Raw genomic sequence first — 27934 nt, 5'->3', positions numbered from 1 at the left:
CGTACGCCTTAAACGTAATAGTCGCTTGAAGACTATACTTTTTCCATTTAAAGAAACCTGTCAACTTTTTTAGAAAATAAATTTGGGATTAAACTCAAACCATCACCACCCCTTTCCCGGACAAATACCCCAACAACTGACCGAAACAGAAGTTACAAGAAAACTGTCCTAGCGATTCGGAAATAAATACGGTAGTTCCTACTAGAGGTGTAAAAGTAACGAAAAAATGCGTACCCGTATGTATTCGTTACTATAACAATTAGTACTCGTTACTATCGTTACGTTACTCGTTACTTCTGATACCGCATTTTGTTATGTTGCAGCAACGAATCCAGTCGTATTGCGTACGCGTACAGTATGACGTCGCGTAAATAATAATAAATAGAATATAAACAATTAATAGTTTTTGTTAACCAAGAAACAATTAAATCTCATTAGAGCGGCTTTTTAATATTATCTCTTTTAAGATAACAAAAAAAACCTGAAAATATACGCGATTATAAAAACAAAAACATACATATTTCTAATTTGTAAAAAATCCTTTTTTACGTTGTTTCTGTTCCAATATCAAACTTTGTCTACACACGGTACAAATAACTAACGGAAGTTTGATAAAATAAAGAAAGGACGGGATTCTATTTTTAAAGCCACGCACTTAGGTGGCGACTGCACGGCTGAAGAATGTGACAGGCGTCAACGGCAAGATGTCTAGTGGCGAGCGAGAGGGGTGGAGATAAAGCAGACAAATAACAAAAGCGCGCTTCAAGCTCTCACGACGTAAATTCCTCAAAAATACCTCGTTATAGCCGTGTTCTCGCTATAACGAGATTCTACTGTACATCTAAAGGGTCTGACGACATGCACATTCATTCTCCAACTGCCATTTGGAACGGAACTTGGAAGCAACTAATCGATCCTAGCGCACGTATAGCGCATTCTGTATGTGAAAATAGAACTGAGTGACGCCATGCGTCGTGAGCGCCCTGCAGAATACGAACGGAACTAAGCAATGCTACGAAACTTCTACCGTTTTAGCTTACGAACCGGAATTAAATAAATATTATTTTAGTAACGGAAGTGATATATCCTTTAAATAAGAAAAAACCATATATTTAAGAGAAAATAGTAGTATTCCGACAGAAACTTCCGACGTTAAACATAGGAAATAGTGAACTGTAAGAAACGCTTAGACTTTACTATCCCATGGTTAAAATGGCGAACATTAAGAGAATAGATGATTTAAACGTTTTATAGTGAAAAACTTAGCATGCGTCTTAAATGTGTTTTGATGTATTATGCAAGCGGTACGTTTCTTATCCAATATGAATGTTAAATACATTATTTGGTAGATACTTGAAGTTAGTTTTTAATGCCCTAATAAAAACCGAATCATCAGTTTTTTCTGGGAATTCGGTTCGGCTTCGGTTTTTACTAAAATGACCGAACCGAACCGAAAATTCGGTCAACCGATCAGCCCTATCACGATGTTTTTAGGCCTACTAGCTAATCTTATTTTATCTTAAAGTACCAATGGTATTTTCTGATTGTTTATGGTTGTTACGTGACGTAAATAGCGGAATGGATTAGATTTTTGAGACGTAATTCGCGTGAAAGAATTGTATTGGACTAAATGGGAACTAAACGGGACCTGAAGAATAAAGTGCAAATAACGGGAAAATGTAAATAACGGTAACGTAAATAACGGTAACGTAAATAAGGGGTTTCGCTGTATGTGTACATTGTAAAGAAATTTGCCTATACCTATATATAAACTTCTTTTTCGCATTTTAAAGCAAAATATTGCAAAAAATATTCCTCAAAAATTTTTCTTCACATATAGGTCGCACTTCATTTTAATGATGACCTGATATCCAAAAACCTGATACCGATACCGATTCAGATATTTCCAAATTTACCGATCCGATAACCCATATCCGATATTCTGTTAATAGGCCTATCTCATTTCTAACACTGATTCTATAAAATTGTGGTTCTGGAGTATTGTTAGAGACAATAATAAAAAATGTTAAATATTAATAAAACATACTTATATGTGAATGTATATTTTTTTATTAATTGTAAAATATAGTAAATTCACATTAAATGAAAGCTAATAATGAATTTATCATAATGGCCTACAAATAAGCTCTCTAAATTCAAGGTCTTAAAAAAATTAAATTGTTTTTCAAGGCCAGATAAAGCAATATTCTGGTGTAGGTATTACCTACAGTATGCAAAAAACATATTGTAACTACAAGGAAACAAATTTCAGATTTTTGTGGAGAAATGTTGAGAATCTTGCAGCTGTCCGGTATAAGTCTCTAGTGTATTTGCTTAGAATGTATTAATTACAAGCCACTGCATGTACTGAGTCCAGCATCTCAACTGTAATCTACGAAAAATACCGTCCGAAAAACGGGAAGCCCAAAACTCACTTAGTTTCGGTTCCCTGCAAGAATTTCCGAAGATTTCCGAAGTTTATTAACGCCACTTTAGCCGCTAAATCAGAAGTTCAAGCATGTTGTGACTGACCTGACCTAACCTAACCTAACACTTCAATTATTTAATTTCAATTTTTAAAAAAAAATCCGAAGTTGCACGAACGTGGTAGGGAACCTAAACTACGTGAGTTGTAGGCTACCGCCGAAAAACATCAAACTTTTGTACCCTTTGTAAAATTTCACCACGGTAAACGACACTCTAGAAAGGAAGGCCTTCAGGTAGCAAATTTTGTGACCATTGTTCAAGTGTATCACTCCATTTATTGGTGCGAAAACACGTTAAAAATACGTGAAAAGTAATTTCAATACAACTTTGAAACGTACTTCAGAGTTTATAAAACCACAGATCTTTATTTATGTTGTTGGCAATGCACTCAATATAGCCAACATAATACCTTTGCTGCAACTTGCCCTACTTAAACACGTTTCATATTTTAGCTTTTGTAAAAACTTACGTAACGTTTTTGTATAGAACAGCAGTTGGCGACCATGAAACGACACGGAAAGAAAATGTCTGTTATATCAAGCAGCAACTTTATTCTTCTTCACGTTTACTTACGGCTACACCACTTATTAAAATAAATATCGTAATTATTTTCGTTTATGTTTTCAATTTATGTACACATAGTGAACTTCGAAAATTCATCAAGCGAAAACATTTTGCCAATATCTGAAACGAATAAATATGCACTAATGACTGGGATTTGTGTACACATGGAAGAATTGTACCGTCGGGATGCATTGCAGTATCAGAAAGAAGAAATAGGCTTGAAATCTTGAAATTGTTTCAGTGGAAAATATGCTTGGAATTACTAGGTAATATGGTGACGTGAAGAAAGATAAATTGTAGGGATGGGTCGATTCGATTCTCCGATTCCTTGATACCACCGATTATTAAAAAATTTGGGTACTCAGTATCGGGTACTAAAAAAGGGCAAGGTAGGTTAGGAATCGGTTAAGTTAAGAAAATACAGTAGTAATATATTTTCGTCTGAACTTTACTTACTTATTTTAATATATCTTACCTGCCGTATGCGCATAAAATTCCTAATAATGCTCATTATTATTAAATATTAATTTTATACGAATAAAAATAAATAAAAACAATGTTACCGGGCATGTTTAACCTCTAATTAAAACTCCACGATCGAAGAACATTATTCCTCACTCATGTATTAGACGTAAATAAATTGTAAAAAGAGTTATTAATTTTATTTGCAGTTAAGAAAAGTCCATTGTTTTTTGTGAAGAAAGTGACGGTTATGAAACGAGATCACATCACGTGTCGTCACCAGTTTAGTTGTGAGCCATTCAAGGATGATGGCCTCCACAAAATCTCTGGTGGCCATAAAATATAAAGTCAAGTCGAAACGTATCGATTCGTTGCGTACGGGACAAATTGTATAATGAAAGCAACAATCGATAATAAAGAATTCTCTGGCCATACCGCCAACAGAGGCTCGTGTTTATTTCTTGCAAAGGAAAACCGTAATAATTACTAGAAAAACACTTGAAAATAGTTTTAGCAAAACAATATTTGTGCCAAATAAATAGCATAAATGCGAAACAATTCACAGTAACCTCAATAGCACGACGGTGAATTACGCCGTAATTCACCGTCGTGCTATTGAGGTTACTGTGAATTGTTTCGCATTTATGCTATTTATTTGGCACAAATATTGTTTTGCTAAAACTATTTTCAAGTGTTTTGCTAGTTTGTTAGTAAAAAAATGTTCGCCGACTGTCGTTTCAAATTACGATGCGAATGTTCTGATATTGTATTAACATGTCTAAAGTTTGGGAACATTTTCGCATCAATAGTGAAAATGACAAATATGCAATTTGTAATAATGGTAGTGCGCAAATTTCACGGAGCGGTACTTATAAATCTACAACCAATTTAATGAAGCATTTGAAATCCCGGCACACATTACTACCAGAAAAAATAGTCTTTGAAGAAAAACAAACTTTTGTTTACAGCACTGTCACCAACTAAGTCAAAAGGTACCACACAAAAAAGTAGTGCTACCTTTGAACCCATTTTGAACAAAGATGTTATGTTATCGGCGTTATCGCCTGTTAAAGAACCTTGTCTAAATGTTGAACTTCTTTGTGCACAGCCTAGTACTTACTAGCAAACAAACTTTATGTGAAAATGCTTCTTCACTGGTAATTGAAAAAAAAAAAAAAAAAAAACCTCAACATTTAATCCTAAGTCTATAATTATCCTTTATACATGTTATTATCATTATGTAATGCATTCAATTCTTAAGTAGTTTTAATTATGTGACCAGAATTACCAGGAATCGAAAACTGGAATGACTCGGAATCGAGAATCGAAATTTAGCAATCGGTACTGGTATCGGAATTGATAAAAATGTGTACTCAACCCATCCCTAATAAATTGCCCGCGGAAAATAAGCTTGGAATAACGGTTAAGGTTATGTGAGAAGTATTATTGGCGAGAGCAAACATCGGTTATCAAAATATCGCAAGTATTTACCGATGTCCGATATTGAAAAATGTGCCGATATTACCGATCTCCGATATTGAATATTGAATATCGAATATCGGGCCATCACAACTTCATTTTCCCCCCATCAAATCTGGTAATATTGCCACGACCAATATGATAGTAAATACGGTAATTCTCACATTTACCATTATTCACAAATATTTTGATATTCGTACTCGAATTTGAACCAAAAAACTGATATTCGCACAGGCCTAATTATTTCAATAACCTTATTTTTACATTATAGATTCCATTGAATTTAAGACTAATAGTAGGCAAGTAAAAGAAAAAAGCAGGTTTTTTTTTAAACGTTCTATTTTTGCCAAACTTGGCAGCGAACACATTGAAAATGTATCATACAAATTGCAAATTTCAAGCCAGGTGAGTAGATTCCAATAATTATTTTATTTAAAAACTCAACTTAAAGCATACTCGTAGTGACACTGTTTTCAAGAAATTAGCATTAGAAATATTAAATTCTTTTACATATGTAGTGATGCCGCACCATTTTCATAAATTTACAGTATTTATAAAAAAACACAACCAATAACATTGAAATTTTAAATTTTAAAAACAAATCTGATCTAAAAATAAAGACACAACATTGTGTCTCCAAACACTGGTGAAACATTAAAAATTAATTTTATAAAACAGGTTTATGTATAGGAGTTATTTCCTTATGTCTCTAAATAAGCTGTAACACTGTAAACTAGGAATTGCCTGCAGCAGTGGACAACCCACCTTCGACTCACTGGAGTTGTCGAGCAGATCCTTGAGGCTCAGACCTCCCGCATCCTTGGACACGCTCCCGGGCAGGTATTCCTCCTCCGAGCCACTGCCAGACTGCTCGTCTGAAGGCAAGCAGCCAATCACACAGCTAGTGAAGACAGAAGGCAGACAGAGACTAATGGGGGAAAAAAATAGTAATTTTTTAACTACTATAAAATTTAAAAAGTGAGAATGTTATGTTTAAAAAATAAACCAAAAAATACACATATTTATGTATGTAAGAACTGACATATTTACACTTACAACCAGTTAAAAAATTTAACAATACAAAAGAGTCCTGTTATAGCGAGGTGTCACGGTTCCGGGTTTGATCCTCGCTATAACCGAATTGGACAAATTTTGGCCCCCAAAATATTAAAAATTAACCGAAAATAGCATAAAAATTGTGTTTAAACCTGTATAATTGGAAAATAACAGGTTATATTAACGAAATCTTAATTTCTGTGAGCAGATGTGTGAATTCTCTTTAAAACGATTTCCCATAAGTACGGATGCGATCACCGATTACGTCAAAATAACCAGAATACCCTACAACGCCACGTAAGTATAGCATCTCAGCCCGTGGCCGACGCAGCATTGTCCTGCTATCTATTGTCGACGCGGGCTGTCTGCTGGCGGCCATGTTGGTTCGGGATGTTGCTAACAGGTGGTGCTAGTGCAGCGCGACAATTTAATTCCTTACAAAAAAGCAGGAGTGCGGCTGCGGCAACGCACGTACGCCTCAAACGTAATAGTCGCTTGAAGACTATACTTTTTCCATTTAAAGAAACCTGTCAACTTTTTTAGAAAATAAATTTGGGATTAAACTCAAACCATCACCACCCCTTTCCCGGACAGATACCCCAACAACTGACCGAAACAAAAGTTACAAGAAAACTGCCTTAGCGATTCGGAAATAAATACGGTAGTGCCTACTAGAGTTGTAAAAGTAACGAAAAAATGTGTACATGTATGTATTCGTTACTATAACAATTAGCACTCGTTACTATCGTTACGTTACTCGTTACTTCTGATACCGCATAACATGCTATGTTATGATGCAGCAACGAATCCAGTCGTATTGCGTACGCGTACAGAATGACGTCGCGTAAATAACAATAAATAGAATATTAACAATTACAGTAAAACCTTTTTGTTGTGACCCCATTTATTGCGACCACCTCTCTATTACAACCCGATTTCGAGGAAACGTAAAAAATTGCCGAAAATCTGAAGAAAATCAGACAGAAAATTAGTTTCTTGTGGTGAGTAGCGTGTTACTGCGTTTCTCTTGCCAAGTGCTTAACAACCCCCATTCCACGTTCCTTTGCCGGCAGGGTGCAGATAAAGGTTTTTGTGGCAACGTGTTTACGTTTAGCTTTTTGCGAGTGTCTAGTGTGGTAGGCAGTTAAGGCAAAGCTACCTGCTGGATTTCTCTTGATTTTGATTACTATCGGTTGACAATACACAGCGACCGACTGGATGCACGCCCGCCTCGACTTGTTTTAACTGCCGCAGCAATGTTTATTTTGACAGCTCAAGCAATTATCTTTTCCCGTGGGTTGATAGAAAAAGGTCGCTTCACCCAGCATAAAAAAAAAAAAAAAAAAAGGCTACGCCACTTATTCCCTGCGCAGGAAACACACTGGCTGCCGTCTGTCTACCCCGCATTTATCTTTCTTCTAACATTCCACGTCTCGCCTCTCGCGCGAGCAATAACTAGGGCCACGATTATATGGTGAATCGCGAAATCGCGAAATTTTCGGCGAATTTATATGGAAAATGCGAAAAAAGCGATTTTTTAAGAAAAACAGCTAAATAACACCGAAATTACACAATACAAGTCTCTCATATTTTAATGTGAAAAGTTTGATAGTCGAGACTTGCCCGGGTCCTGGTTGATAAGCTGGAAAAATTTCCTGCCTTGCATTTATACATGCTTCCTCTAATCAGCTTTAGGGTGCCGTCTGGTCAGCGTATGTGTTAATGAAGCAGGATGATAAAGAGCGACGCTCAATGGTAGTTCTAGCGCGGTAAAACCTCTAAGTGCAAGGCTCTGAACTGGCGCGCAGTCATCTCGTTCCCGTCAGATAACTGTGAAATTTGAGCGGTGACCGTAACATTATATGGCGGAAAAATAAAGATAAAGGTGTAATGCATTTCCCTATGATACTTTCAAGAAATTTGTACGGGTTTTTTACACCTAAAACTTCGAAAACATGCCTTTTAGCCATTTTATCTCAATAGAACCAGTTGGGCATTAACAAATTCTTAAATGCTTTTCGTAAACAGACCCCAGTCGGATATCTAGTGTAGTTTGGAAATCGCGTAGGTTTTTCGTGGCCATGCGCGCAGGGCCGGTGCAAGGTAAATTGGTGCCCTATACGAAAAACCTTAATGCCGCCCCCCTCCCCCCGGCTGGACAACCCAAAAAAAATTTTCTTTGCCTCAAAATACATCACGGTAACCTAAGATTTTGTCAACAATCAAATGTAAGCAGGCTTGTGTTATTTTATTTACTTTTTTACTTATTACAAATCATAAACAGGTCACTGTGGACTTTACATACACTAGAGTCCCGTTATAGCGAGGTGTCATGGTTCCGGGTTTGATCCTCGCTATAACCGTGTCCTCGCTATAACCAAATTGGACAAATTTTGGGCCCCAAAAAATAAAAATTAACCGAAAATAGCATAAAAATTGTGTTTAAACCTGTATAATTGGAAAATAACATGTTATATTAACGAAATCTTAATTTCTGTGAGCAGATGTGTGAATTCTCTTTAAAACCATACCCCATAAGTACGGATGCGATCACCGATTGCGTCAAAATAACCAGAATACCCTACCACGCCACGTAAGTATAGCATCTCAGCCCGCGGCCAACGCAGCATTGTCCTGCTATCTATCGTCGACGCGGGCTGTCTGCTGGCGGCCATGTTGGTTCGGGATGTTGCTAACAGGTGGTGCTAGTGTAGCGCGACGATTTAATTCCTTACAAAATAGCAGGAGTGCGGCTGCGGCAACGCACGTACGCCTCAAACAAAATAGTGGCTGGAAAACTATACTTTTTCATTTAAAGAAACCTGTCAACTTTGGGACTAAACTCAAACCATCACCACTCCTTTCCCGGACAAATACCCCAACAACTGACCGAAACAAAAGTTACAAGAAAACTGTCCTAGCGATTCGGAAATAAATACGGTAGTGCCTACTAGAGGTGTAAAAGTAACGAAAAAATGTGTACCAGTATGTATTCGTTACTATAACAATTAGTACTAGTTACTATCGTTACGTTACTCGTTTCTTCTGATACCGCATAATTTGCTACGTTATGTTGCAGCAACGAATCCAGTTGTATTGCGTACGCGTGCAGTATGACGTCGCGTAAATAATAATAAATAGAATATAAACAATTAATAGTTGTTAACCAAGAAACAATTAAATCTCATTAGAGCGGCTTTTTAATATTATCTCTTTTAAGATAACAAAAAAAACGTGAAAATATACGCGATTATAAAAACAAAAACATACATATTTCTAATTTGTAAAAAATACTTTCTTACGTTGTTTCTGTTCCAATCTCAAACTTTGTCTACACACGGCAGACGGCACAGATAACTAACGGAAGTTTGATAAAAGAAAGAAAGGACGGGATTCTATTTTTAAAGCCACGCACTTAGGTGGCGACTGCACGGCTGAAGAATGTGACAGGCGTCAACGGCAAGATGTCTAGTGGCGAGCCAGAGGGGTGGAGATAAAGCAGACAAATTACAAAAGCGCGCTTCAAGCGATCACGCCGTAAATTCCTCAAAAATACCTCGTTATAGCCGTGTTCTCGCTATTACCGTGCTCGCTATAACGAGATTCTACTGTAATTACTTATATCAATATAAACATTCCAAACTGTTACAAAAATCCATTTTCATCTAGTTTCAATAATCGTTAAACATGTTATATCAGCTGTTATGTGTCGTGCTGCGCCGCCCTAAGCTACTTGGCGCCCTAGGCGGTTGCCTAGTTTGCCTATATGGACGCGCCGGCCCTGTGTGCGCGGCACAAGACTGTAGTAGTTGCCATGCGTCACGCGCCGAGAATGTTGTCCGGTGAGTATAGTTCATTTGCGGCAAAAATGAATACTTTTACGGCCCTGCTAAATTTTTCCATTAAAGAAATTTTGAAGTTTGAGTGATTTTCCAGCAGAAATAATGCTGTGTAACTAACAAACAAATTGTATCAAAACGGTAAATGGTTGTCACGGGGGCCCTTAAATATTTTACATTTTACCAGAAATGGACTATACAAACCTGGCTTTCGTCGCACGCAGTTTGGAGAAGGGGAGGAAGGATGTTGACAGTTTCACATGCCAAAGGATGTTGAGGGAGGAGGGGGAGAGAGACACGATGGTTTGTATGCCTGGGATGGAAGGAGAGGTAAGTCGTATGACGTCATGCATCCGCCGCCTGTGCTGCCGCCAGCCTGTCTAGACGAGATTCCCGCGCTCCCACTTACGTTGCACAAGCTACTGCCGCCGTATTTTTAAAGGAAATGTCCCATTATTTTTTTGTTATTCTTACATATACATTATTGGAAGTATTAAAGCAGACACAAAAATACACTGTGTGTTAAAATTAACAGATTTTAATGATCTTTCGTTTGGTTTTATTAAAAATTTTTTTCTTCTGATTTTCACATTTTGGTCAAAATGTCCAATTTTTTGACGGTTCCCGAGAATGTATTCGTTAAATCGGGGTTCTAGTGTATTTAACTACAGCAAGCAGAAAACGTACATGTAAACTAACCAGTAAAAATAAACTGTCTTTTGACATCTTTTCTTTAGAGGTGGCCTGTAGGGTGACGGACTTGTCATGAAGGTTGAAGTGGGTTTAAAGCAAAGCCGTCTAGCATTGTGAGTGACAGCATCCTGCCATTGTACGGCTGGTTTCTTGGCGAGTAGCGGTTGGTGAAGGGGGGGGGTTTTGAAATCAACTGAAAATTTCGGAAAACATCTATTACGACCCTATTCCTGGGAACCGTGAGGGGACGTTTCAGAGAGGTTTGACTGTAACAATATTTGATAATTAATAGTTTTTGATAACCAAGAAACAATTAAATCTCATTAGAGCGGCGTTTTAATATTATCTCTTTTAAGATAACAATCAAAATAACGTGAAAATACGCGATTATAAAAACAAAAACATATTTCTAATTTGTAAAAAATACTTTCTTACGATGTTTCTGTTCCAATCTCAAACTTTGTCTACACACGGCAAACGGCACAGATAACTAACGGAAGTTTGATAAAAAAAAGAAAGGATGGGATTCTATTTTTAAAGCCACGCACTTAGGTGGCGACTGCAAGACTGAAGAATGTGACAGGCGTCAACGGCAAGATGTCTAGTGGCGAGCGAGAGGGGTGGAGATAAAGCAGACAAATAACAAAAGCGCACTTCAAGCGATCACGCCGTAAATTCCTCAAAAATACCTCGTTATAGCCGTGTTCTCGCTATTACCGTGCTCGCTATAACGAGTTTCTACTGTATTTCCACACGGTGCTGATATTTGAATGAAACAATTTACACTTATTCATAATGTTATATTTATTACTAGGGACTGGTAAAATAAGGATCTATCATTTTATAAATAAGCAAATATTAAGTTGCACATTCAATTCACAGTAGTCCACAAATCAGCTAGATTAATTGGGTTGGGCTTATATTTTGAAGTTATCTTCGTTGCAGCACAGATACATGGCAAAATCACAAGCATGCTGGTAACGAAAACTAGCGTAGAGAACGATAACAAGAAACAAAATGGGTCATGGGTAACATTTAAGGGAACAACAGGTGCCTGCAGTACTGCTGAGGTTTTACTTTACACTCCCGGTACAGCAAGATGCAATAGTGCAGGCTGCTTGGTTGTCATCTACGAGCCAACTATAAAATGTACATCTGAGAGACAAAAAAAATGTGGTCATGAAGGTGGACGTGTTGTTTTTGTGTATTAACTGAAGTGCTGGTAAGTCTTTCACGACAAACATACATAAAAAAAGTTAATTTAACAAGCACATGTGTGCCAGACAAAAACTGAAAAGTGAAAATCAGATGAACCAGGCCACTGGAAGACCACAAGACTGGTTTGCTTCTTTTCAAGTGAGAAACTATACATTCTGTAGAACAGTTTTGAAAAACTAATTTAAATATGTTAATTTTTTTTGCCTTTTATAAATTATAATTATCAAATTATTGAAATTTTAAACTAATTTAACTGAAATATATTTGAGAAATAATATAATTTATGTGAAAAAAAAAAAAAAAAAGCATTTAAAGAATAAATTAGCTAAATCATAGCAACTATAGCTAATTGATAATTTTTTCAAGATGATTTTTCTAGATTTAAAGATTCATCTAAACAAAAAAAAGTGCCATATCAAAATTTTATTTTTTACTCAAAGAGAAAAAGATAAGCTTTATGGCCGCATTATGTTTATTGGAACTCCAAACTGGCATAAAAGGTGCTACCTATTCGCAGATAAATATGATACTTTTGTCACTGTATGAACAGAAAAACCTATCATGTGTAAATGAGAAATGCAACGTAGTGATGAATGCCATTGTATCAACCTTTACCAAGCCTTTAACAATGAATAAAACCAAGACTGAACTAAATTTTCCACTTTTCTCGGGTTGTATTTCAGTTGCTGAGTGACCTCGAATAGCACTTTTACAAACAGTCATGTGACAGAACATTTTTCTTCTATTTTCCAAGGTGGTCTGGGTGCAGTCACTTTATTCCTACATAAAACGCCACAAGCAACCTATTTGTCTGTACATGACTACCTTAAGGGTAAACACTGAAGAGCCAGGCAAGGCAAGTGACAATATTGTGTTGTTCAAGCAACCTACTGTTAAGGGTGGGGCAGAGGCTACAACCCTAAGGGCGACAGCACGCAACAAGAGTAACACAACTCACCAGCCTCGTCTTCCTCCTCACTGGAGGACTCAGAGTTACTCGGCAGCTCATCATTCGGCTCAGGCACATCGGTCGCATACTTGGCCCGCAGTTCATCTATGCTCAGTTCGTTTTCCGCCTGTACAACACACAATGACCAAAAACCTTACAGCGCACACTCCACAACCCACATGTAGCATTGCAACCCCTGCCCATCCCAACTTTTCAGAGTTCTTATGACCTAATATTTTTCAGTAATGCCGTACTATCAGTCGATTATATGATGCAAAGTCATAGTGACCTAGTTTTCTATACTCGACTTTTATCAATTTTTATGTTGTAAAAATTTGATATTTGATTATATTATTCAGAAAAGCAGTTAAACTATGATTTTACTGGCTTTCATTTTGTTCACAAGGTAATTTTTTTTATATATGCAGTTTTCAGTCTTTTATTTACTTTCTATATGATTCAAATGACTGATTTTACGTTGAGTTTATTTGAAAGCCACAATCATGTTTCCAGAACATTGTGCATTATGTTAGTAAAAGGAAGGGCGAAAGATAGATGCACGACTCGCCACTGGCAAATTTTTTTCAACTTTTTCTTCTTTAAATACAGAGACTTCCTGGTGTATTTCTTGTGACAGGAAAGTAGACAGATGTTCATTCTCATGGTAAATATATGACGTTTCTTCAACAGCCAATCAGAAAAGACTTTGTGAGTACAGTCAAACCTCTATCTATCGTTTTTCAGGGGACCAACAAAAAAATTCAGTAGATGCGGACATTCAATAGATGTGGACTTCACTCTAAGAATTTTTAAAAAATATTTCAACCTCAAAATTAGTGTCAGAAATATATCAGTTACTTGTCATTAAAGTTAAATCAGTTTGTTGGATTTGTAAATAGTGCTTACCCTAGATTTATGTTAACTAATTCAAGTGTTGGACGCTTCAAAATTCAAATATGGCGCCATTTCGCTGCCATTAACTCAAGCGATCCTGGTGGCCATCAGGAAAGACTCAGTGGTTCGTCTGGTACCGGCGTCATCGGACGTCCGGCTATCGTTTTTGACTTTCATGTTATCTGGTAACAGTTTCAGTACGAAACATTTGGTCCTCCGGGCCGGATCAATCCGCTAACCGCGATTACTGAGCTATCGGGCTCAGTTCTAGTTACGTGGAGAGATTCGGAGTGTTTGTTTGCGTCGTTCATTGTACCGAGTCTCCTTTGTCCGTCGTTGCCCCGCCATAAAAACGTGAACGGGTTATCATCTTAATGTGCTATTAGCTTCCCGTGGAAGGGAAGATAACAACTGAGTGCGTAAGGGAAGATAAGAACTGAGTGCGTAAGGGAAGATAAAAATTGCCTTTATCACACTGACGGTGTTGGTGCTGACGAAGCCTTTTGTGTCGTGCCGCACTATTATTTCTTATCTTTCCACGGTAACCAGATACTGATAATGACCGGTCTGCTATAAGATTGCGTGTTTTCTAAGACTGGCGGTGAAATATGACTTTGAATTATTAAGTAGACCGTTAACATAGATTTTGCCAAGTCTTTGTTCGGCATTACTACACATATCGATACAAAATCGATTCGCAGGACATTGAAAATCGATTATTTGAACACTACTCGGTTTAGAATCGATTTTAGTTATAAAATCGATTTTATAAACACCACTCGGTTCAGAATCGATTTTTTGCTGAAAAATCGTTTACATTTAAATTTTTAGTTGGTGCTTCCATTTTTGACTGAGTGTACTTAAGTAGAATAAACACAACCATGACTGACAGTGTTTCAGCTCTGGAGCGACGTCTGGAGCGTGCCGAAAACCGATTACAGCGTGCCGCGGATCTGGCCAAAAGGGTTACTACAGACACTTCCAAGCAGTCATTATTCTTTGCAACCTGTCGGGACTTATCTCAGCTTCGTAATGGGTTTGAAGATGACCATTTGGCTTATGAATTGGCATGCAAGGAGCAAGTTGATTTTGATGACACAAGGCATACAAGTAGGCTAAATCACTTCGATGATCTTTATTATGAAGTTAATGCAATCTGGGACACATTAGTGCAGGATTCTAAGAACCGGAACAAGGAAACACGTAATCAATGTGCAGCTGGGTCGTCACCCCGTCTGCCAGCTATTGATTTACCCCACTTTCAGGGTAATCCAACAGAATGGCTCAGCTTCTCAAATCTGTTTGAGGCTCTAGTTGTAGACAACAGAAGTCTCACCAATGTAGAGAGACTATCTTACCTAAAGTCATCTTTGTCTGGTGACGCGTTGGCAGTAATTCAGGCATTACCCTTGACTGATTCGAACTATAGTATTGCTTGGGAACTACTGTCTAAGAGGTACAGTAACAAGCGCTTGATTGTTTCATTGCACATTGAAGCAATTATGCAAATACCATCTGTGTCATTAGAGGCCCCAGCATCAGTGAATAAGATGATGTCTCTTCTGGCAGAGCACATTGCGGCATTACGAGTGCTGGATGTCAATGTTGAAAAATGGGACCCGCTGTTGCTGCATATCATTGAAGCTAAGCTGGATAAGGTTTTGCGTAACCAGTGGGAGCTGTTTATTAATGACAAGGGAGCAGAGTTACCCAAGCTTACCGAGTTTTTGTTATTTTTAGAGGGTTATCGCCGTGCAGCTGAGTCACAGCTAGTGACGTCTGGGAAAACCTTTAAGAGCAAGTCGTCTACTTATTCTAAGCCAGCTTCTAGATATGTGCAACATCAGTCATTCGCAGGAAACACTGTTTCCAAGTCAGTGAAGTGTGTCATATGCAGTGGACCTCACGAAATCTACCAGTGCCCCAAGTTCCTTGAGTCATCCCCAAAGGAAAGGTATCAGATGGTGAGGTCAGGAAACCTCTGTTTGAACTGCTTGCGAACGTCTCATCATGCAAGTGCATGCCTTTCGTCTTCTCATTGTCGGTCTTGTGACTCTCGACATCACACACTACTTCATTTTAGTGACATGCGACCACAGTCACCAGACCATGATGGTGTGAATGCGTTGTGTGCTTCAACTCCTGGACAATATTTGGCTGCATCCGAACTGCATAATCAAGATAGTCCATCTACGATTTTGCTGTCCACTGCACTCATAGAAATTCCAGTCAGCTCTGGCAGGACTCACACAGTTCGAGCACTCTTGGACTCTGCCAGCCAATCCAGCTTCATGACAGAAGGTTGTGTGAAGAGGCTAGGCTTAATACGTCGAAAGGCAGCTCTGCCAGTCTACGGTGTTTCCCAGGTACCAGTGCATGTCGCTAGGGGAGTAGTTGACTGTTTAGTGAAACCAGTTGGTCAGGAGGGTCCGCGATTGTCACTCACTGCCTTCATTTTGCCTAAGATCACTGGCTCACTGCCTACAACACAACTGAACCCTCATTCATGGGATCATCTTTCCCATTTGCAACTAGCTGACCCTCACTATGCACAGCCTGGGCCTATTGATGTGCTAATTGGGGCAGATCTGTTTCCCTATGTGCTGAGCGGACGCACACTAAGTCTCAGTACCCAGGTCCCTGTAGCGATTGACACTGTCTTTGGATGGGTAGTGATGGGGAGAGTACCCACATCTGCAGTATCGCTCAGTTGTGTATCACTTCATTCTATTACACCAACACTTGACGACACAGTTCGGCAGTTTTGGGAGGTGGAACAGGTTATTGTACCCCCAAAGCCTTCCTCTGAGGACATTCGATGTGAACAGATCTTTCTCGAGACTTGCAGAAGAGATGAGAATGGTAGATATAGTGTTGCCTTACCTTTCAAGGAGCCTTCACCTCATTTTGAGGAATCACGTGTTCAAGCACTAAAACGTTTTCACTACCTTGAACGCAAGATGAACAAAAACCCTCATTTTAAGGCATCCTATGTAGAATTTATGTCAGATTACATTGACCAGGGTCATATGTCAATGGTTCAAGAACCCCAGTTGACTACACCGTCGTTTTATATTCAGCATCACGGAGTTTCGAAACCAGACAGTAGTACAACAAAGTTACGTGTGGTCTTTGATGCATCGGCCAAGGACAGCAAAGGAACTTCTCTGAATGATCAATTACTTACGGGACCCAAACTGCAGAGACATAGCTGACATTCTTCTCTCATTTCGAGATCATGCAGTTGCATTTACTGCTGACATACGACAGATGTACCGTCAGATTCTAGTTCAAGAGGAATTCCGCGACTGTCAACGAATTCTGTGGCGACCATCTGATGATGGTCCAGTTTGTGAGTACAGGCTCAACACTGTTACCTATGGCGTGTCATCTGCACCCTACCTTGCTATCCGCACACTCCATCAACTGGCTGCAGATGAGAAAGATAGATTCCCTCGGGCATCATCAGTCCTCCTAAAAGACACGTATGTTGATGATGTTGTAACTGGAGCACCCAATGCACGTGATGCTATCTCATTGCAAAGAGAGTTAATTGACCTCCTCAAGGCTGGTGGTTTTCAGTTGCGAAAATTTGCCAGTAATGATTTATCTCTGCTCTCTTGGCTTTCCGAAGACTTGGTGCAGGGCAGCAAGGCTCTCCCCTTGGACAACACTTGTGGACTTCCCACCGTCAAAATATTGGGTCTGCAGTGGCAATCTGAAGTGGATGCATTCGCTTACAATGTTCAACCTACTTCCTCGACAGCTACGAAGCGGAGCATACTGTCCGACTTGGCGCGAATATTTGACCCTCTAGGTTGGCTGTCACCTGTGGTCCTCCTTGCAAAATGCCTCATTCAGCACTTGTGGATTCGATGCATAGATTGGGATGACCCTCCTCCTGCCGACATCCTTGCAACGTGGCAGCGGTTCCAGCGAGAGCTTCCTAGTCTGGCTAGCATCACTATTTCAAGATTTGTCCCAGTGACCCAAAGAGAACTCTTACTAGAGATCCATGGATTCTCTGATAGTTCGGAGCAAGGTTATGCGGCAGTTGTTTATCTCAGAGCCACTTCACCTGATGGCTCAGTATCTGTATACCTTCTGGTTGGAAGGTCAAAGGTAGCCCCAATTAAAAGAGTGTCATTGCCTCGCCTGGAACTCTGTGGTGCTTTGCTGCTTGCTCGCACAATGCATAGAATCTTGCAAAATTATGGACCTCATGTGAACCTAGACCAAATATTTGCCTGGACAGACTCTACAGTTGTCCTCCACTGGATCCGTGGATCACCTCATAAATGGAAAACTTTTGTTGCAAATCGTGTCGGCCAAATCCATGACCTTGTCCCAGCAAAGCACTGGAATCATGTGTTGTCAGACAGCAACCCGGCTGATTGTGCCTCTAGGGGCTTGTTTCCAAGTGAGATAGCTGACCACTCGCTGTGGTGGACCGGTCCATCATGGCTGTATAAGCCACCAGAGGAATGGCCACAACTCACCGGCTTGATGGACAGCATGGACGAAACAGTGATGGAACAACGGATCTTTACCTTGCATAGTGTCAACCCTCTGGCAGACACTACGCTGCTGGAAAGGTTCTCATCTTTAAGCAAGGTCAAACGCATTACGGCCTATTGTCTCCGCTTTGTGCAACGTTTGCGCTTCAAGAAACTTCCCCCCCGTAGTCCACCAGATGCTAATGAGCTTAAAGATGCCATGATGGTATGGGTTCGTTTAGCCCAGGCTTCAGCATTCGCATCTGATATCAAAGCTCTGCAAGCTAACCAACCATATCGGGGTCCACTCTTCAAGCTGTCTCCCTTCTTGGATCCTGCTGGCATTCTCAGGGTGGGCGGACGTTTGGAACTATCAGACTTGGCTTACAACCAACGACATCCAATTCTACTGCCCAAACACCACAGATTGACAGACCTTGTAATTGACCACCTTCACATCCATCTGATGCACTGTGGTCCCACCATACTACAGTCTGCTGTGCAACGTGACTTCTGGATTGTAGGTGCTCGGGGCCTCATTCGTCAACGGCTGAAGAAGTGTACTTTATGCTTTCGAGTTCGCCCTGTGCCTCGAAACCCACCCATGGGTAATCTTCCAGTCGATCGTGTCACACAAGCCAAGCCATTTCTCAAGACAGGAGTCGACTATGCTGGACCCTTTAAAATCACCATGTCCCGACTGCGGAAGGCCCGCATCCAGGATGCCTACTTGTGCCTGTTTGTATGCTTTGCCACCAAGGCAATCCACTTGGAGCTGGCCTCTGATCTGACGACAGATGCTTTCATAGCTGCCTTTCGCCGTTTCTTGTCTCGTCGGGGGCGATGCTCTGACCTTCACAGCGATTGCGGGACTAACTTTGTCGGTGCCAGTCGCTTGTTGACTGGACTAAGAGCCTTCATGTCAAGCAAGGATACACATGACTCCTTTGCTCAGTCGCTGGTTGAACACCAAGTTACCTGGCATTTCAATCCCCCATCAGCACCACATTTTGGAGGCCTGTGGGAGGCAGGTGTAAAGTCTGTGAAGTCTCTCCTCATAAAGAGTGTAGGTGCTCAGGTACTCACTTATGAGGAATTATACACTCTCATGACACAAGTGGAGGCCATTCTCAACTCACGGCCTCTGTGTGCTCTCTCAAATAATCCAAACGACATGGCTGCTCTGACACCCAGTCATTTTTTAGTCTTGGGGCCTCCTGCACTAGTGCCCGAACCAGATTTGTCCCACCTCAAGCTAAATCGTTTGTCTCGATGGCAACTCATCCAGCAAGCGCATCAGTCATTCTGGAAGCGCTGGCACCAGGATTATCTACAACAGCTGCAGCAACGACCCAAGAGCCTAACTGACCAAGACATCCTCAGTGTTGGCACCTTGGTTCTCATCAAAGATCCGAATCTACCACCATTGTGCTGGAAGTTAGGCCGTATTGTGAAGACTTTTCCTGGCTCAGATGGTGTCGTGAGAGTGGCTGAGGTGAAGACCCAATAAGGCACCTTTCTACGGCCTGTGGTGAAGCTGTGCCCGTTGCCCGCCCAATAAATGTTTAAAATATGCATTTTGGTGGGCGGTATGTTGGATTTGTAAATAGTGCTTACCCTAGATTTATGTTAACTAATTCAAGTGTTGGACGCTTCAAAATTCAAATATGGCGCCATTTCGCTGCCATTAACTCAAGCGATCCTGGTGGCCATCAGGAAAGACTCAGTGGTTCGTCTGGTACCGGCGTCATCGGACGTCCGGCTATCGTTTTTGACTTTCATGTTATCTGGTAACAGTTTCAGTACGAAACACAGTTGAAAAATAAATAAAAATGGAAGTATTTTACTTAATTCAATTTACACTTGCAAAAAAAAAAAACATACGCACAATAAATCTACATGGAAATTAAAGTCTTTTTCAATATCCTGAAGTCTGAAATATGTTTACTCATGTCATCAAATGTAGAGCTGTACTGAAGAAGCCAATTTTGCCAATACAGTAAAACCTCGTTAATATCATTCCGCTTATTACGAACGACTCGTTAATATTATCTATTACTATTTCCCGTGAAATATGCCCATTAAACACAATGAACATTTGTTTGGTTAATACGAAATTCTTGTTATTATGTATAGCGAACAATAACAATTCCCTTCCGTATAAACAAACAGTCATGTTTACCGTTTAATACGAACCAAAGATTAACACAAAGATACGGCCCCGCCTGAGTGTCCGAAGTGTGTTTTTAACTTTTATGTTTTCAAAATCACTCGTTCGTGTGTTCGATATGTTCAGAAATCACTCGCGTTTGTACAATATTCAATATATTGAACTTCACGTGGGATTGTATTTACGTTCGATTTTGTACTTCCTTTGTATACATGAATCTGTGCCGGACCAATAAAATCAAAATATATATTACGCCTAACCCATTTAATATTTGTGTACGTTGTAATGAAAGTTTAAGTGAATTATCTCGTGAGAATTTTATTAAACTTTAGAATTTGTACGTACACACATAAAAATGGAGGCAGAACGTAAACGCAAGGAAATTGCATTGAAGACGAAAATTAAGATAATAAATTCAGTTCGTCAGGGTGAAAAAACGAAAACAGAACTTTCTCAAGAGTTTGGTATATCAAAATCAACCTTAAGTACAATTCTAAAGCAAGCAGATAAAATAGAAGAAGCGGTCAGGAAAGGTAGTAATCAAACTAAGAAAAGGATGCGCGTCGGTAAACATTCCGAATTAGAGGCCAAACTGCTGGAGTGGTTTCATCAGATGCGCGCCACCAGTGTTCCAATTTCCGGGCCTATTATCCAAGAAAAGGCTGATCAGCTGGCACTGCGACTCAGAATTTATGATTTCCATTGCAGCTGTCGACCAAACAGCAACGAGTGACTGGCTTCAGTCAGTACAGACCATCGTAAGTAAATTTGCACCACATGATGTGTTTAATATGGATGAAACAGGGCTTTTTTACAATCTGTTGCCCAATAAAACTCTAACCGTAAAAGGTGAAAACTGCCATGGCGGTAAACACAGTAAAGTTCGTCTTACAGTTTTACTATGTTGTAATCAAGATGGCAGTACTAAACTTCAACCCTTGGTTATTGGCAAGTCTGCCAAGCCAAGATGTTTCAAAGATGTTGCAGCAAAAAACCTGCCTGTAGATTACGAGGCAAACAGTAAGGCTTGGGTCACCACAAACATTTTCCAGTTGTGGTTGTTAAAATTGGACAGGAAAATGGCGACTCTAAATCGCAAAATTTTGTTGTTGGACAACTGTGCTGCACATACTGCTCATGGTATGAAGTTGGAAAACATTACCTTACTCTTCTTACTACCAAATACAACAAGTGTGACACAACCACTCGACCAAGGTATAATACAGTGCTTCAAAAGAAACTACAGACAGTGCTTGGTGAAATACCTTATCAGGCAGTGTGAAAAAGGAAAGACTGAGCTTCCTAGATGGTCAGTTTTGGATGCTATCCGCAGTATAGCCATGTCGTGAGACAGCATCAGCCAAAAGACAATTGTGCATTGCTTTGCAAAAAGTGGTTTTGGCCAGCAAACTGTTGAAGAACCTGACTGTGATCAACCTTTAGAGGATTGGCAAGAGTTAAAAGAACATGTGCAAGTTGATAATGACTTAAATGAGTTTGTTCATATTGATGACAGTGTGTACACCAGTGCAAGATTAACTGCAGAAGATCTTGTTGGTTCACGAGGATTACAGGAAACACCAAGGGTTGACGCTGTACAGTCACTTTGTGAGGGTGGTACAAGTCAGGATAATGATGGTGATGATGACAATGGTGAGGTAGTGCATAAACTTCCAAGCAAAAGTGACACAATCAGTGCTTTGCGTACACTGGAAAATGTACTTGCTGCAAGTGATGTGCCAATTGACTTGATTGCAGGATTTGAGAAGATATGTTCTGCTGTAAATGATATTTACAGAGATAAGTGTGTCCAGAAAAAAATTAATAATTTTTTTTAAACCTATGTAAATATATCTTGCATACTTTGCATAAGAATTGCTATACACTCAAATGCAATTAACTCATTAACTGTAAGGTAAATGTTAATCATTTTTGTCAAAACTTTGGAAACATTAAATAAGAATACATACATACGTATATGTATACTAATTATCAGTCTGTTATAGTGTATTTTATTAAAACTATTAAAATTGCTTCTAAGTGTATTTTGTTAGTGTGCATGTCAATATCTGGCTTCTATTAAAATAATAATATTCCACATTTTTAGTGCTCTGACATGTAGGAATTCAATATTTCTTATTCTTATTCTTATTCTACCTATTGGCTCAAGAACCTCATTAATATGAACCTCGTTATTACAAACTGAAATATTTTACTCCCCTTCAGGTTTGTATTAATGAGGTTTCACTGTATTTAATTGAATCGGCATTTCTGCCGACTTCCGATACACTTGTTAATTTTCGGCCGATATTACTGAAAAACGAAACTGCCATAACCTAAAAATCCACGAGTACCCTTTTCACTTTTCGTAGTAGTACTGCATTCTTTCAGATCGCATTATTTCTTCGCAACATGTGCCAAACGTACATATAAAAATTTAACATATTTTTTTTTCAATAATGTTCATTAATTTTAATATGTCATAAATAAATACATTACCGTCACGGTAAATATACATCTCGGTTGTTACGGTAACTGTAGTGCAAATGTGGTAGCTATCGTGCTTCTGTAGTAATTATGGTATTGACAAAGAATCTTTAGTTCTTTTTATGGTAATTATCTTAGGATAACAATTGGGTTTGTACTGTAGTTATGGTACATCATCCATATTTCTTCGTAAGTTGTTGTTCATTTGTCTTTTCTTCATATTTACGTGCTCCATTACTTGGCTGCAGATTTAAGGTGATTTTTACTACTGTATACTATCGTTACTGTTTTTATGACGGTTTCTTTCTAAGAAATAGTTATTTCTGCAAAATCTTTATGGTTAAACGATCATCTATTATAATTTATAGTGACGGGACCACATATTTTGTACGATCAATGCGGACAAAACGATAATTCGAACATCTGTACAAGCGGACTTTTTTAACCTTAGTTGTATGGCAATTTTGCCGGGACCGTAGAAAGTATACGATAAATACGGATAGGGATGGGATTTTCGAATCTTGGATTCGTCGAATATACCGAATCCTATGGATTCGAGGATTCGTAGGATCCGAGGTAGGATTCGAGGTGGGATTCGAAGTGGGTTTTTAAGAGTTTTAGGTAGTAATTGAAAATTGTAGTGCTGGCCGAAGTTCGAAAATTTCGAACCGAACCGAACCCTTACGTTCGGTTCGGTTCGAAACCTCTAAAAATATTTTCAAAAAACCGAACGTTCGTTAAAAAAAAAAAAAAACGTTTTTATAATTTTCTAACCCCCATTTGAGACCATTCACAAAACAACACAACAAAATTCCATTACTTGTAATATTCCGACTTTTATCGCATAATCGTCGCCTCAACAGTTTCAAGCGCAGACAAAAAAAAAAAAAATTATTAATTGTCGCATAACTCGTATAGCATTTTTTCATATAGGCGCGCTTTGTTTTTTGTTTACTTTAGAGAATTTTGTATGCATTTCTCGTACTACGTAATTTAACTTATCGTACAAATGCCAAAGGTATTGTATATTATACCTTTAACTATAGTGCGTGTACGAGAAGTGTTGTAAAATCACCAAAGATTACGTACCCCATACGTTAAAATAAAGTGCATGTACGAGAACACTCGTATTTCGGCAAAACTAACGTGATCAAGTTAACACAAGACAAATGCGGTAGAAAATGATTACGTAAATTAGGTACGTATTTTAAATTACTGGGATGTATTTATTTTCTTTGGCCTTTTTGGTTATAACAGTCAGGTACTGAAAATATTAAATTAATCTTGTTTATTAAAAGTACTGGTCCAGTAAATTTTACAGTACGGTACTAAGTTGACTAGCGTAGTCGCGGCAGCCATTATTATTTCTCGTGTTCTCTTTTTTCCGACGCAAATTTCTATAACCACACTTCTTACGTTACGTTTACAATATTATTGTTCTTGAGGTGATTTGCGATGAGCAGGCTTACGTCGTTTAAGTTTTCCAAATGAAGAAAAGATAATGACGACCCAGATGACCCAGAACCACCCCAAAAAATGTCTAAGTTTCTTCTGACGAGCAGCATTCTTCCAAGAAAACAGCAACTGCAGTCAGCGGGTTTTGTAATGTAGGTAGATAGGTAACTTAATTCACATTCGACTTTTTTTTATGTCCTATTAAAAAGTTTTACTTATTGAAAATGTTAGGTTATGTCTACCACAAAAATATGTTATGTGGCATTATGCTGAATGTTCGTCATCTTTATAATATTATATTTTTTTAAATGAAGGTTGGTGTACACTGAAAAAGGAAGATAGTCTTTTGGAAATTTAGACGGAACTTCTTCATGAATTAAAAGTATATGATTTTCGCTAAACTGTTTTCTTTCCTTCATTATTTATTGTATAAACTTAACTTAAAATGTTTTGCAATGTTTTAATAAAGCTAAGCTATATAATGTTTTAATTTTACATATGGCTGAAGAACCTTTCTTTCTCACCATTCAGTTAAAGACCAAAATGCTGGTGGTCGGTTCATTTTAATTCAAAACAATTATTTCTGTATGAGGTTCGGTTCGGCACGGTTCGAAATTTTTTTGCTATGGTTCGGTTCGAAACCAGAGAACTGAGGTTCATCCAGCTCTAGAAAATTGTATACCTAAACTATATTGTAAAGGTAACGGAAATAGCACAAACATAGATAAACTACGCTGTATTTTGTCAATTAGCATAACTACTCGATCATTTCCAACCTTCAATGATATAACATTGCAGAAAAAAACGTAACTTTTTTTAAATAGTGTTTGTTATACAAACATATTTTATTGAAAACATAGGAAGGATTAATTTAACAGAGAATTAGACAGATGAAAACTTACATGTGTGGTTTTTGAGGTTATTTGTCTCTATTTTATATCAGGCGTATACACTATGCACTTATTTTATAATTTTTACAAATACACATGTGCTTTTTTTTAATACATAGGCCTATGTATTTTTTTAAAATAAATGTGTGATTTTTTTAATAACATGTGAAGTTTAGTGTGGGACTGGGATTCGAGATTCGATGACAAACACTGAGGATTCGAACAAGGATTCGGATTCGACCAAAATGTGGACTCGTCCCATCCCTAAATACGGACAATCGATACATGCGAGTTCGATAGATAGAGGTTTGACTGTATTCATGTTTTTCCATGAACTAGAAATTAGGCCACAGACATTCGGTGCAGGCTCGGGTGATTCATTGGTTCACAGGGACATAGCTTCCCGGGTTATTTTGTACCTAGACAACGGGGTCTCTAGAAACATTATTTTGTGAAGGCACAGAACTGAAGAGCAATCAGCGGTAGTAAGTGTTTTAATTTTTACTTTCGGACACATCCTGTAAAGGACACGTGAATTCATTAACACTCTTCAAGTAATTTAAGCCATAGACAAAACTTTACACCAGACTACCCACAATTTCAGTCGATATACTTTGAAAGTGTTCATGCACGTGCAAAGGATAGTCACATTGCCTTAGCTGTGCACGATTATGTCTTGTCACACAAAGTACACAAGTAAGCACAACTGGCAAAAAAATTTGTACATAATTTATAACACTCTCCCAAATAAATCCAGGGAAAAAAAAAATCATTCTGTCCTCTGTAATCTAAACTGTAATAATAATAATAATAATAATAATAATGACTTTTATATTGAATGCACAGCACTTACTCACATGTACTAAAGGATTGTTGTGCTAAACTAACTTTGCAAACATATAAAAAGGAATTTACTAAAATGTTTATTTAATTAAAACAATTGGACGTAGTTATGCAAAAAAGAACTAACCCACAATTTTGTTATATTTTATTTGAAAATAAATTAAAATAGTACAAGGTTGATTGTACCGTCGTTGGTATTATTATATCAGTATTTACCGTACTTTTGCGTGTATAGGCCGCGCGCGTGTACAGGCCGCACCATAGATTTAAAAATAAAAAAATGGAAAAATAAAAAACTCGTGTACAGGCCGCACAAGGAATTTTAAGCGCCAGAGTGTTCATTATCGCCATCGGTAATAGGTGGCAACTGCGCGCTCCCATGAAGCGACTGTAGGCCGCGCGTACTCTTGGCAACGCTGCAGTTACATGTGTTGTGCAGCACGACCTTGGCGCGTGACCTTGCTAGCTAGTCGCTTAGCCTGCGCCATATTGATCAGCCTGTTGCTTCAGATCATCACGTGCGCGCGCTGCCTACAACCTTTCTCGGTCAAAACAAGTTCTTACACGTGAAAATGGGTAAAGTACGTGCAATGTACAGCGCTAAATTTAAACTACAAGAAGTTAGTTACGCGTTAGAACATGGAAAAAGGGCAGCTTTTGTTATTTAAAATCAAGTGTGCGAGCGCATGTTTTATTGTCGCTGATGTAAATAGTTAGAGGTATAAGTGTTCGTTAAATGCTGTTTTATGCTGGTATCAGGCCTTTGGTGCTACTTTATTGTCATAGAAAATTGTTTCCTAGGTTAAAAAAATAAAAAAGTTGCGTGTATAGGCTGCACCCTAACTTTTTATCTAAAATTTAAGTAAAAAATGTGCGGCCTATACACGCAAAAATACGGTATACTAGACCATTAAAATTATACCCACATTATACTATCAATAGGAGAATTACAATTTATAATTAACTTTAACTTCAAAATACTCAGAAAAGGTTTCATGTGGGTTGGTTCCTTTTTTCATAACTAGGTCCAATTAACGTAAACGAAACATGACATCTCTATCTCCTCAGAGCACGCAGCACCTCCAGCTCTGCGATCTCCCTCCTGTGGTCCACGTGTCGCTCCTTCGCCTCCTCCTCCTGGATGGTCTCCTCGTCGTCCGTCGCGCCCTTGTCCGACGGCACCACGAACTCGTCGTCGTCGGGGCTGGACGAGTCCTCCTGCCGAAAAGGAAACAGACTCTTAGATGACGTATTGTACTTCAATCAAAATATGGTTTTTGTTATTGTAATAATCAAAAGGGATAACATTACATAAAGGATTGGAATAAAACCAAAACAATTCTAAAATGTATGTAAATACATAACCTTCGTAGCTGTAAAATTCAAGTAAATAAACAATTTGATATTAAAATGTCAGTCCTTCATGGGGGAAAAAATTTTAACACAATTTTAGCAAAACAACTAAAACATTTTATTCATTAAAATAAAAATTGTAATATTGTTATGATACATAACACATGTGTAATATAAATTATATAGCCAAATCTTCTATTTCCCTAATTTTTAAATACTTTTTATAAACTAAAATAAATTTCTCTAAAAGAAAAAAAATTGCTTCTAAGTTCTAACATTTCTCAAGCTGACTACGTAATCTCTCCTAAGCCTTTATTTCTTTTAAATCAAATGGAGGAAATTGTGGATGTTATGACAAAAAGGACTTTAGATGTTTTTGGTCCGAGCGAAATTAAGTGGAGAGGTAGTGGGCAGATGGAATTGAAGGAAATGATGAGGGGAGAAGAAACGGAGTAGGATTGGCAGTGAAGAAAGGATGATGGGTGGAGGGAGAAAGTATCAGTGATCGGATTATACAAATGGTATTTCATGACAGAGGAAAGAAACTGGAGGTGCTCCAGGTGTATGCACCACAAGTGAGCTACATAGCCGAGGAGAAG

General features: G+C 38.6%; 1 protein-coding gene across 1 annotated transcript in view; it reads right to left on the bottom strand.

Moving 5' to 3' along the window:
- The window catches only part of LOC134540351 (helicase domino), a 329560-nt gene that overhangs the window by 251488 nt on the left and 50138 nt on the right, over nt 1-27934 (bottom strand). Inside the window, exons 8-10 of the mRNA XM_063383024.1 lie at nt 27063-27200; nt 12757-12874; nt 5758-5867 (exon numbers count right to left, since the gene is read on the bottom strand). Of these exons, the coding sequence (XP_063239094.1) occupies nt 5758-5867; nt 12757-12874; nt 27063-27200 (366 nt within the window). The remainder of the gene's footprint in view (nt 1-5757; nt 5868-12756; nt 12875-27062; nt 27201-27934) is intronic.

Source organism: Bacillus rossius, chromosome 16 (genome assembly GCF_032445375.1).
Source record: "Bacillus rossius redtenbacheri isolate Brsri chromosome 16, Brsri_v3, whole genome shotgun sequence".
Taxonomy (NCBI): Eukaryota; Metazoa; Arthropoda; class Insecta; order Phasmatodea; family Bacillidae; genus Bacillus; species Bacillus rossius.
Note: the sequence above shows the minus strand (reverse complement) of the source record. Positions and strands in the feature narration are given on the sequence as shown.